This window comes from Nematolebias whitei, chromosome 7 (assembly GCF_014905685.2).
Source record: "Nematolebias whitei isolate Nwh7 chromosome 7, NemWhi1, whole genome shotgun sequence".
In the NCBI taxonomy this organism is placed as follows: Eukaryota; Metazoa; Chordata; class Actinopteri; order Cyprinodontiformes; family Rivulidae; genus Nematolebias; species Nematolebias whitei.
The window spans coordinates 43762552-43775178 of record NC_056504.1 but is presented as its reverse complement, the minus strand read 5'-3'; the positions used below and the strand labels follow the sequence as shown (position 1 = coordinate 43775178).

The 12627-nt window shown below is 39.8% G+C and overlaps 2 protein-coding genes across 2 annotated transcripts in view; both read left to right on the top strand.

Moving 5' to 3' along the window:
• LOC119411943 (serine/threonine-protein phosphatase 6 regulatory ankyrin repeat subunit C-like) overlaps positions 1–12627 on the top strand; it is a 1101338-nt gene that overhangs the window by 707717 nt on the left and 380994 nt on the right. The gene's annotated exons all lie outside the window — the stretch shown is intronic.
• On the top strand, positions 2392–10619 carry fmoda (fibromodulin a). Its single transcript, XM_037678952.1, has 6 exons — positions 2392–2431; positions 3151–3540; positions 6815–6937; positions 7061–7201; positions 7297–7564; positions 10429–10619. The coding sequence occupies exons 2-6, from the start codon at positions 3175–3177 to the stop codon at positions 10578–10580; spliced, it is 1050 nt and encodes a 349-aa protein (XP_037534880.1). The 5' UTR covers positions 2392–2431; positions 3151–3174; the 3' UTR covers positions 10581–10619.

Here is a 12627-nt window from a genome sequence, read left to right as displayed (position 1 = left end):
AATCTTAGTGTTAATTTTGATCAGGACATGTTTTTATCCCCCACATTAAAAACATAACTAGAACTGCCTTCTTCCACTTGGGTAATATCGCTAAAATTAGAAACATCTTATCTAAAAATGATGCAGAAAATCTGGTTTATGCATTTGTCACATCTAGACTGGACTATTGCAATAGTTTGTTATTTGACTGTCCGAATAATTCTTTAAAAAGTTTTCAGTTGATCCAAAATGCTGCTGCCAGAATCTTAACTGGAGTTAGTGGGAGAGATCGTATCTCTCCAGTTTTAGCTTCTCTCCATTGGCTCCCTGTCAAGTCCAGAATTGAATTCAAAATTTTACTTCTAACCTACAAAGTTCTCAACAACCTAGCTCCATCTTATATTACAGATTTTATTGTTCCATGTTTTCCTAACAGAGCACTTTGCTCTCAGACTACAGGTTTACTCACGGTGCCTAGAGTTTCCAAAAGCAGAATGGGAGGAAGATCTTTCAGTTATCAGGCTCCTCTCTTGTGGAACCAACTCCCAATTTATATGACTGACACATTGTCCAGCTTTAAGACTGGGCTTAAGACTTTCCTTTTTAATAAATCCTATAGTTAGTCGGCTTGGTTTTCTGACCTATTCCTTATCCTTTGCTGCTACCTTAGCCTACTGGAGGACAAACTGCCCTCATTTCATCAATTAATAGTTTGTAGTTATTCTTTCCTAACATGATTCTGTGTTTTTATCTCCTCCTAGAGAATAATCTGATGGCCTCTGTCCTGGACCTGCCATTGTGTGTTCGTTTCTCCGTCCTGTCCTCTCAGGTCTGGCCGGTCAGGGTGGATGGCCGCTTGTCCTGGGCCTGTTTCTGCTGGTGGATCTGCCATTGTGTATCTGTTTCTCCTTCCTGTTCCTCTCAAACCCAGCCAGTCGAAGCAGATGGCCGCTTGTCCTGGGCCTGGTTCTGCTGGAGGTTTCTTCATCATGAGGGAGTTTTTCCTTTCCACTGTTTCATCTGTGCTCACTTAGGATGGGAGACTGTGATGAACTGAAAACTCGAAGCAATCTGCTGGCTCTTTAGATAAATAATGTTATTAACTAATTTCTATGTGAATTTTTTTGTGCAGTGCATGAGACGACTTCTGCTGTGACTTGGTGCTATATAAAAAATAAGCTGAATTGAATTGTATCTACAGTTCCATGTTGACAAATCTGCTACAGCATCTTTATTTAACCTTTATTTAGATAAGTTGGTTGACTCATTTACAACAACAGCCTGGTCATGAGGCAGCAGCAATAGACTCAATAAAACACGATGGTGTGGACTTAAGGTGGAAAATGATCGCCATCGACCTGTCTGCAGGAGAATAAAAGCTGTTGTGTCACTTTCCTAATAAATGCCTGGAATGTGGCTTTATTTTGCCTGAAGCATCATTTAATCAGTTTATTCTAATCTTTGGGTTTCAGTAAAATGTGCTGAGTTTCCGCTTCAAAATTACAATCTGCTCACCATTAGTATCTGCATGCAGGAATTTAATATGTCCTCCAATAGTGTAAACAAAATTCTGATGCAATCAGATTTAGATAAAACAACATAAAAAAAGCATTTGTTTTTACAATTCAAGTAGTGCCACTGTTTTATTCAGTGAATGTGTACATCTAAAAAGCCATTTTTTCCTCTTGCCTTTGCCCATAAGCACGTCCTAAAGAGGAATTAAAATAATTTGGGTTGTGTTTTTATCTGCATTTACATAAAAATTCCAAGAGATATTTGTTATCAGCAAAAGTCCATCTGTAGATTTAGAAAGGTTGTTTCTTCTTTCTTCAAATATCTATTACTCTTTTGTTAGTTTTTTCTGTTTATTATTTCTTCTTCAATCATTGTCCTTAATTAAAGCGCACAATGAAGATTATAGTCTTTCTAAAGAAACTCTTTTGTATTTTCAGTCGTATTATTTTTGCAAGATAATCTTTCAGTTGCCATGATTTTTAAAAGAGCCCCCAGCATCAGTTTAATTATTGTGATGAAGGAAAAAGGGAGCTTTAATGTCAGGCTCAGTGTTTCCGTTCACCGTCTAAGATGCTCTAACAACCTGTTCCACCAAGAAAAGGACGATAAAAACATCTGACGAGTCAAAGGTCTGCCCAGGGTTAGAAAGCAGCAGGGTTCAGGTAGAAAAGGGACACGTTGGGGCGGGGGCACAATCCTTCACACTCACTGAGTCTCACATGTGGGGTCACAGCAAGACACATGAACACAATAGGGGTGCAGGCGATTGGACAAACAGATTGGAAGTACAAACAGATGCACAACAGACAGAGGGGTGGAGTGAGGGCTGGCATAATGGGGAGGGTGGGGGGGGGGGGATACATTTGTACTGTGTTTGTCAGGGTCCCCTTTCATTCCTGAAAGAGCAGAGACAAGGAAGGCCGGTCTGTCTGATCAGGTAAGACAGTGTGTTTATGTGTGTTGGTGTGTTTATGAGGCTTTTAACGGAGATAAATAAAGTTTTTGGAGATTTTTTTTTTAAATAACATTAAATAAAACAATATATTCTGCACATTTCTGCACACACATGCTCATGCACATGGACACACATCACAACCAAATTATGTTTGATGCTCAAGATAAGTTAAGAGAAAGGATTTAAGAAGATATGTAATAATTTAAGAAAAAAAATTGTTTGGATTCTGGAAAAAAAAAATGGATTAATGATTGGATCTGGATGAACCAGAAGAATTTGAAGATTAAATTGCACAAAACAGAAAATGTGTTTTTCACATTTTCACACATTTTTAGGCAAAGTTTGGAAAACAATGGAATTTCAGACAAAGTTTTCCTTTTGTTTCTGTCCAGCTTCCCTGGGAAGCCAGGAATGTGCATTCCTAAAACAAAGTCCGAACCTTGACTGTTCATTAAACCTCAGCAGGGGAGCTTGTAACAAACAATAACTTCTTCTCCACAATTATATTTGGACATGTTTTTATCTTATTTCATGTTTTTAAAAAATCCTCAAATTCTTGAAGGAACTGGTTTTTTAATTAATTAATCTAATATGTGACAGTTTCAAACCCTTTTCCATCTGTAAATTAAAACAAATTTTTACATTTAGACTATTTTTTACCTTAAACTTCTTTGTGTTTTGTCTTTTTTTTTTTTTGTTAGACACCATTGAAGAGTTGCTTTAAAATGAAGCCACGTTTGGAGGTTGTGCTGTTTTTGTGTGCACTGCTTCCTCTCTCGTATGGACAGGACCCTTTGGGCTGGTTATTTCATCGACACTTCCAGGAACAATATTATGGCTCCCTGCAGGCGAACTCCACAGGAGACACCTGTCCGGATGAGTGCGACTGCCCCCCCACTTTCCCTGTTGCCATGTACTGCGATGGGCGGGGCCTAACAGCTATGCCATCCATCCCCTCCCGCATCAAGTACCTGTACCTACAAAACAATGCCATCACGGCTCTGCCCGAATCAGCCCTGAGCAATGCAACCAACCTGGTGTGGCTCTTCTTGCATCACAATCAGCTGACATCTGATGCCGTGGACCAAAAGGTAACATAAATGTGGTCCTTTTGACAATACGAACCGTATAAATGCTCAAATACATTAATATTGGATCTTTAAGGCATAGCATTCCTTAAGGAAATGTATACTATATCAGTTGATGCCATTCATGGCATAATATTAAACAAAGATCTTCTTATGCTGTCATTTTGGTAAAACCTTGTAAATGGCGTTATGTGCAATCTCACGTCAAATCTCATGAGGATGACTCTCAACTACTATCACAGCATCTCAATATCTGTAAAATTGTCAGAACCATTTATGTGTTGGCTAAGACCAATGCATTTACTCCAGGGGAATGAAAGTTAGCCGTAGTAAGACAGAGTGCATGTGTGTGAATGAGACAGAGTACATGTGTGTGAATGAGACAGAGTACATGTGTGTGAATGAGAGGGAGGCCGGTGGAACAGTGAGGCTACAAGGAGCAGAGGTCACAAAGGTGCAGGACTTCAAGTACTTCAGATCAACTGTCCAGGAACAAGGAGAGTGTGGTAAAAAGGTGAAAAAGAGAGTCCAGGCAGGATGGAGTGGATGGAGAAAAGTTTCAAGAGTGATTTGTGACAAAAGGGTGTCAGCAAAGGTCAAAGGAAAAATGTACAAGACAGTGGTGAGACCAGCTATGTTGTATGGTAGGGTGGCTGTGGCTGAATGGTTAGAGCAGTCGTCCTCCAATGAGAGAGCTGGGGGTTTGACTGAACCAGCAATCACATGCCAAAGTGTCCCTGAGTAAGACACTGAACCCCTCATTGCCTCCGATGTGTGTCCCATCGGTGTATGAATGTGATCTAAAAGCACTGATTAATCACTACAGATTCAGATTAGCTTTGTAGAAATGTACCGGTAATAGAGTCTGTATGAACGGGTAAATGAGGGCACAGATTGTAGGGTAAAGCGCTTGAGTATCTTGATAAGATAGAAAGGCACTATATGCAGTCCATTTACCATTTATGGTCTGGAGACAGGGACATTGACAAAAAGACAAGAGAACAAACTGGAAGTGGCAGAAATGAAGATGTTCAGGTTCTCCTTAGGAGTGACAAGGATGGATAAGATTAGAAAGGAGATCATCAGAGGTACAGCACAGGTTGAACAACTGGGAGATAAAGTTAGAGAGACCAGACTGAGATGGTTTGGACATGTCCAGAGGAGGGACAGTGGGTATACTGGTAGAAGGATGTTAGAAATGCAGATGCCAGGAAAAAGACAAAGAGGAGATCTATGGATGCAGTTAGAGAGGACATGGAGTTGGAGTGAGGACAGAGGATGCAGAGGACAGAGATGGAGGAGGATGACTCACTGTGGCGACCCCTGAAGAGGGAAAAACTAAAAGAAAATTAAGAAGGAGAATGGACAGGAACTCAAGAAGCATTTGCAGAAAAGAAGATGTCTGGTTTGGAAACCTCAGAGTCTTGTCTCTGCTTTTTGGAGATGATGTGGTTCTGTTGATGCCTTCAGAGCCTGACCATCAGCTGGAGTGGCTTGCAGCTGCATGTGAAGCAGTAGGGTTGAGTGTCAGCTTCTCTATGTCTGAGGTCACGCTTCTTAACTCGGAAAAAAAAAGAGGCAAGCTCCCTCTGCTTTGGAAGTGAGTCTCCGCCACAAGCTGAGGAGTTCAAGTGTTTGGGAATCTTGTTCTTGAGTGATATTAGGATGGAACGAGAAACTGGGGCCTCGTCTGTAATGAGGGCGTTGCTTCGATCTGCTGTGGTAAAGAAGGAGCTGAACTGAAAAGCAAAGCTCTCAGTTTACTTGTTTGTTTCCATTCCAACGCTCATCTATGGGCATGAGGCACTGATCATGAGTGAAAAGAATGAGATCTTGGTAATAAATTGATGAAATGAGCGTCTTTCAGAGGGTGGCCAGGCTCAGAATAGATCCCTTAGGATAAGTCAGTGCTCAAAACACGTTGTGGATGACTCTCAGCCGCTAGCACATCCAATGTTAGCTGACTGAGTCACAACCATTGATGTGTTTGCTAAGGTTACTTAGATGCGGTGGCCATTTTGAATTGGATTGAGTTCAAAAGTTATCAGCTTTGGATGTACATCCTGTTATTATTTTAAGAGAATTTTATTAAAATCCATCAACTGGTTCATGAAATATTTTGCTAATGCTGCAGACAAACAAACAAACAAATACCCACCCCGCCTCCACCCAACTCACACACACATGCCCATATGTGCAGAATCATTGTTGCCTGACAGAAGGAAAAGATAATACTTCTTGAAATAGACTGTAGTGAATCTAAAGCAGCAAAACCTTTTTAAAAAATCCAGGAAGTCTGTTATATATGTTGGGCCAAAAACTTTTCTAGCACCTTAGTGAACAATCTAATCACATCAAAAACACTCTGACCCATTTAAAAGCTGCTCTCCATCCATCAGTTAGCTTGCAAAATGCTGCTGCAAGATGTTTGGCCTGTTATAAACAAGAACATTTTTTGTTTTACTTTTTAAATGTCTCTGCACACAATTTATTGCATGACCACAGCTATGTTCAGAGTTCCCTCACAGTACAAACCAGTGCTTAGTTTGAGGTGCCGGGAACTCTCTTATTTTGACAGGGTGCGTTCCGGTAACTATTTGCTTGGATGCGGTAACTCTCAGGCTTACTAATAATAAAGTTATGAACAAATATGACTACCTTGAATGAATAAAACTTATAGTGGATGTGTAAACTGAAAATAATTACAAAAACACTAATTTTAAACACAACAGCCACTTGCGAGCTTCTTAATGTCACATACGAGCCTCTTGAAGGCTAACCAGGCAGTCGTACGCAGGCAGGAGCTCACATGAGGCCGCCATGAACAGACGGATGGGGGCCCCTGGAGGTTTCACATGTGGTGTCGGATAACAACAAACAGGACAGTGAATTCAGCGGAAAAGAGTCTAGTTCGGAACCGTCAAGTGATGGGGGGGGGGGGGTTATTGACAACAGAAAAGGAATGTTTACAAATGTAGATGTAGGTACACGTAGATGTTTAATAACCTGTTAAAATACACCAAAATGCAAGAAATCACATCTACTATATTCAAAATTTTCTGGAAGAATACTCCAGAGAACTCCAGATGCGTTCCGGCATCAATCAGTTTACAAATTAAGCCCTGGTGCAAACCGACATATTCTAGAGAAATGTTTCTAATGTTGTTCTTCTTCATGTGAATCCCAAAAGAAACGTGGAAAAGCAAGAAAGCAAAAGTTGTATTTTAAGCTTGAATGCAATTTTTTTTAAAGCTTTTTTTTTTTCTTTTCTTAATAGATATTTTTGAAGTTGGAGGGACTGGAACGCTTATATCTACAACACAACAACTTGAGCAGCATTCCTCCAAGCCTTCCTCGCTCCCTGCGAGACCTGAGAATCAACAACAACAAGATTGAAAAGGTAAAAGAGTTTCGAGCTGCTTCAGTTTCATGCACAGCTATTCAGTGTTATTTTTCGCTCTTCTGCTTTTGCTTTACACCAAGAAAGTTATTACACTTGTAAATCAAAACTACTGTTGTCTAGGTAACACCTGCAGATCTACAGGGAATGGATAACCTCACTCTCCTCCATCTTCATGACAACGCCATCACAGAAATGGGAACATCACTTAAAGGTCTCAGGTCCCTCACTCTGCTTGACATCAGTGGCAACAAGCTGACAAAGGTGCATAAGCCGTATTTATTGTGTGTGCTTGCTAATGTCAAATTCGGAAGCACTCATTATCATTTGGCAAAATATATCTTTTATGACTTGATCAGATTCCAGATGATCTGCCTGAACATCTGCACCAGTTCTACCTGGAGTCGAACTCCATCAACTCTCTGCCTGAAGGTTTCCTGAGCGGGTTAGCTCAGCTGCAGTATGTCAGGATGGCCCACAATCAGCTGACAGACAAGGGAATCCCCCCCAACACTTTCAATGTGACAGGACTGGTGGAGCTGGACCTGAGCTACAACAAACTGGAGAGAATCCCGCCTGTCAGCACCACGCTGAAGCACCTTTACTTGCAAGCCAATCAGATTAAAGGTAGGATGGGCGCATAAAGTTATTATGAAAGAATAGACCTAGGCCCTGTTTACACGAAAACCATTTCCGGTGAAAATGGAAGAGTTTCGTTGCGTTTGTACTGTTCATTTACACGAAAACAGCAAACGTTTTCTCTGACAGCGGCACAATTTGAGAACGGGATCCAGAGTGCAATTGTTCAAAAAGTTTCCCTGTGTCTGTTGTCGTGTAAACAAACAAAAATAGATCTTTTCTGTCGTGGAATCCCTGGCTCATGGGTAGTATGACACAAAACATAACGGCTTCCTACAATCCACAGAAGAAGAAACTATCAACAATGGCGTATACTAGAGTATTGACTCTTATAAATCTAACTATGGCTCTCCAACACAGTGCTCATTTTCTACCTCTTAAATCATCGAAGACGGATCTCATACAGCTCCGCTCACCCTAAGCAACAGCTGAACCTCGTCGTCTGTCCATAGAAATACTTTATTCGCTGCCATCTCGACCGTTGTAGCGGCTTTCAGGCAGAACATTTTTATAATAATAATAATAATGTCATCACAATGTCAGCACTGTATGTTTCCATACAATGGCAAAATTAGTCTCTGCATTTAACACATCCACCACCAGGTGGTGCAGTGGGCGGCTATTGGGGGCGCCCGGGGGGCATTTTGGGGATGAGGTGTGCTGCCCAGAGACACCACGTGATGTGCAGTGACTGGGGATCGAACCTGGGACTTTCGTGTCCCAAGCCGGCTGCCCTGCCTCTACACCATCTCGGCCCCCAATGCATTATGCATTCGCACTTAAAGTTTCAAGTGTCAAACAACATAACACCAACTAGTGGTGTGGCGAGGGAATTACATCTTTTCCATGCTACTGTTGGTGTGTAAACAAAGATGGTAGTTATAATGTTTTCATGTAAATGTGTTAATAGAAATGGGGGGGGGATCAGTTTTCACTGATCGCAGTCGTGTAAACAGGGCCCTAGACCAGTAGGACTGATTCAATCAGCAGCCTCAGCACCAACAAGGTCTACGCCCAGCACACACACACACACACACACACACACACATTTGTGTAATATAACCTGTGGAAAACATATGGAATCGCAAATCCTGGAGGAGTGGTGATTCCCAAAAAAATCTGACATGCCACTAAACTATCATTTTTCAAAACCACAACCTCAGTCATCAAGAAACAACAAAAGAGAAAGAAACATTCAGTCCAAGTGGTGTTTTTGTCAAATAGTGAAAAAGTTATGGAATCGTTTAGTTTGCAGTTCTAAAAACAAAGCCTGCATTGGATTAAATATGTTAATTAGTCTTCATTTAAAATAAGTGTGCTCTTCTTGGAGAGCTGCTGACATGAATCATGGCTCCAACACAGGAGATGTTAATTGAAAGAAAGAACAAGATTATGAAATTTCTTCATAAGAAAAATCATTAAAAACGTTGCAAAATATGTGTTTTTTTTCTGTTAAGTGACTCTAAAATCTGAACCAAATGCAAACAAAACAGGAAGTTTGTAAAAAAGGAAGCATGCTGATAAACCAAGGAAGGCCTCAAAACGTGGAAATAGAAATCAAAAAACAAAATGTCTTGAAAAACAAGTGGCCAGAAACTGGACGCAGTGTCTGTGACTGAACTGAAAGAAATCACCTACAAGATTCTAGTACAGAAAAGTCAAACTAAACCATCATTACCATCCAGAGAGAAATTCATGAAGATCGACTTCTGGGGTAAAAAAAAAGAAAACTTGTAAATTTCCTCAGTTATTAATTAATTATGTCAGGTAAAAGCACGGCGGAGATGGCAATCGTCAATAAATACCAAAGTTAACTGCTATTTTAGGCACATTTCTTATTTCTTTAGTGGAAAGGATGTTTGGTGATGGCTTCATTTTCAGTATAATAACACATTTTACAATTGGGCAAAGGACGCGAAAGGTTTCCTTTAAGAAAAACATATAACTTCAGTTGCATTATCTCAATCACGTCGAAAATCTCTGGTGGAAATTGAAGCAAATGGTCAATGATGAGGCTCCAACCTGCAAAACTGATCTGGGAAGTGTCAGATTGATGAGGAGCAGTTTGTCGTTCGTTAGGTCCATGCCTCAGAGAAGTCAAGTTGTTCTAAAAGCAGAGGAGAAACAGAGTACTAATGGTGCCTTGTTTTTTAAATGATTCCTATAGTATAATATTATTTTCATCGACTCAGTCTAAAAATGTAATTGTGACTGACTACAACCATTATGTATTTTTTATTGTTTCTAAATGCAAAAAGGTTGAAATAAAACAAAAAGCAATGATAGCTTTGTGACCTGTCAATGATTTATTTCTACAAAATTAAATCATTGAAAGAACATCCTCCAGGAGTGGTTGTTCCATATTTTCCTGGCAGATGAAGAACTAACCCCTGATGAGTATTTCACAGAACATCACTTCAGAATTGTCTAGGTCATCCTCTTAGTGTGTTTCCTGTCAAAATTAGAACAATAAAGAAGTTGTTAGACATTTGAATTAGTTGGACTGGGGTCATCCAAGAAGACTTATTGTGATTTCAGTGTATACATAGTGAAATACATTAATGAACTTTACCATATTTTTCGGATTATAAGGTACACCGGATTATAAGGTGCAATATCAATGAATGGGTCTGTTTTCATACTTCATACGCATTAAGCGAAACAAAACAGTCAGATGAGTCAAACTTTATTCAACTCATTCACAATAACCACGTAAAATATGTTCTAGGTCAGTAAGCACAACCAGAATTAATACATGAGGCGCACCTGACTATAAGGCTCACTGTCGATTTTGGAGAAAATTAAAGGTCTTATAGTACAAAAAATACGGTAATTGTGTTTTCTGGTTGTAGAGTTCACCGTGGGGAGTTTCTGCACCGTTGTGGACGTAACAAACTTCTCCAAGCTGCAAACGCTGCGACTGGAAGGAAACGAGATCAGTCGGGAGGACATCCCTTCAGAATCAGCCCTCTGCCTGCGTCAGGCTTTCAGCATCGACGTTTAACCGTATGTGCGTGAGACGACGTGCATCGCGCTTTCACTCAGTCTAAAGTGCATGTACAGGGCGACTCGTGACCAAATTCACAGCAGGACCGCTGATGTGATGTTGACTGCAGGTGGCAGCAGTATTCACTCAGCAGTCTGAAACTTTCCTGGATGTTTATTCAGTTTTAAACAATAATCTTGACTAGAAACATTGATTAGATGTATTTAGTTTAATGAAGATAATCACATTTTGTAAGTAAAAGCAGCATATAAGCTTGTGAGCTACACTTGATATCTTTGTGACTATGATCCAGTCCCACGTTGCTGTAAGGATCTGTGAACCTTTTTTAATGTTTTCAATGTTTTAGAGCTTTTTTGTCCTGTTCCTCCTTGTTTCTTCAGATAAATATATAATAAACCTTTGTGTACCTTGTATAATGTGAACTGTACAATAAAAAGTACTTGCTGCCTTTGAATACTTCAAACCTACTCAGTATCCAGTTTATAAATTCACCCTGTCCCTGTTTAATGCATTACATTGTCTTTTATTAATATTTAAAATAAATGACTTCTCACATTTGTTTTTGTTACAGCTGTATTAGATTTTTAAAAAATCACTTTAGGGAAAAAAACATATCACAGGAATCTTTGCTGAATTGCGATTCATCGCATGCCTCACACAGACAAGATCAGCATCGTGATGATGATTTATTTGAGTGCAACAAATAAATAATCTTCTTAAAACCAAATAAAGTTGTGTATGTGTCCTGTTTTTATTGGCCATTAGCCATAAAACCCCACAGTTTGATCTGTATGTTTGCTCAGTGAATATGATGCTATGACTCACTGAGTTTATAGACTTTGAGGCAGTTTGTTTAATGAGCCAAATATAAATTTTGATTAGGGAGGGAAAGACCATTTAATCGGTTGATCAATTTTAATGGATCACTTTTTTTTTTAAATAGCAATTGGCCATACCTGTGGATTCTGAGTCAGTTATCAAGTAGAAAAGTAAAGGTGCAGCTACAAATCATTCTCTTCTAACTAGAGTTACGTCAGAACCAATCCCAGGGTGTGTCTGAAAGGGCTGAGGTGGTCAGTGGACTCAGAACATCTATTTCGATCATATTTGTAATCGTGCTTGTCATATGTGGCTGCGCAACCACAGAACAGATCATGTCAATTATAAGAGTTCACTGGTTAAGGAGTTAAATGTCACTGACCACATGGGCCCAAAGGACATTAGGATAAACCGCAGCCCCCATGAGGATGCTCAACAGAGATAAGTCACTGAGGGGTGACGATGCTGATGACCAGGGGCAGGCTGGGATTGATAGTCAGCCCGGGTGCTTGCTTTGGAGAGGTCTTTTATCCTTTCGCACGACAGATGCACGTGGATCCATCATTTTAGCACAAATACTTTAGTTCAAGTATCTTTATTGTCATTTCTACCACATGTGGTACATAAGGTGGAACGAAATTGTGTACAGGGTCCCAGATACACCCAACAGTAGCAAAATATAAAGTATAACAAGAAACACTAAGTAAGGATTTAAGATATTCGCTAATCAAACGCCAAATAGTACGCTAAAAGATAAGATAAACGCTAAACACTAATAATGTAAAACAATACGGTGCAACAACAGCAGCCTAAACATGAGTCTGTGGTGAGCAGAGTATGAATAATACGGCAGCATGAGATCAGCAGCATGGATAATCAGCAGCACAGATAAGTCACATATCATCAATTAAAGTGACATTACAATGATTTTTCTTTTTTCTTTTTTTTTTGCAGCATAAAAACACTGTTTTTCTCAACAATCAAAACTACTGTTTACGTGGTCCCTATTAGAAATTAGCGCACCTGGTCTATTTTAACAATAAGTACACCTGATCTACATTAGTAATCAGCACACCTGGTCTGTTAGCAATTAGCACAGATGGTCCATGTTAGCAATTAGCACACCTTGTCTATGCTAACTATCAACAGACCTGGTCCATGTTAGCAATTAGCACAGTTGGTCTATGTTAACAATTAGCACACCTGGTCTATGTTAACAATTAGC

Excerpts from the sequence above, each read along its gene's own strand:
- fmoda (XM_037678952.1), top strand. The coding sequence starts at position 3,175 with ATGAAGCCACGTTTGGAGGTTGTGCTGTTTTTGTGTGCACTGCTTCCT. Across the intron at positions 3,541-6,814 it reads CTGATGCCGTGGACCAAAAG|ATATTTTTGAAGTTGGAGGG; the intron begins GTAACATAAATG and ends TTTTCTTAATAG. Across the intron at positions 6,938-7,060 it reads ACAACAACAAGATTGAAAAG|GTAACACCTGCAGATCTACA; the intron begins GTAAAAGAGTTT and ends ACTGTTGTCTAG.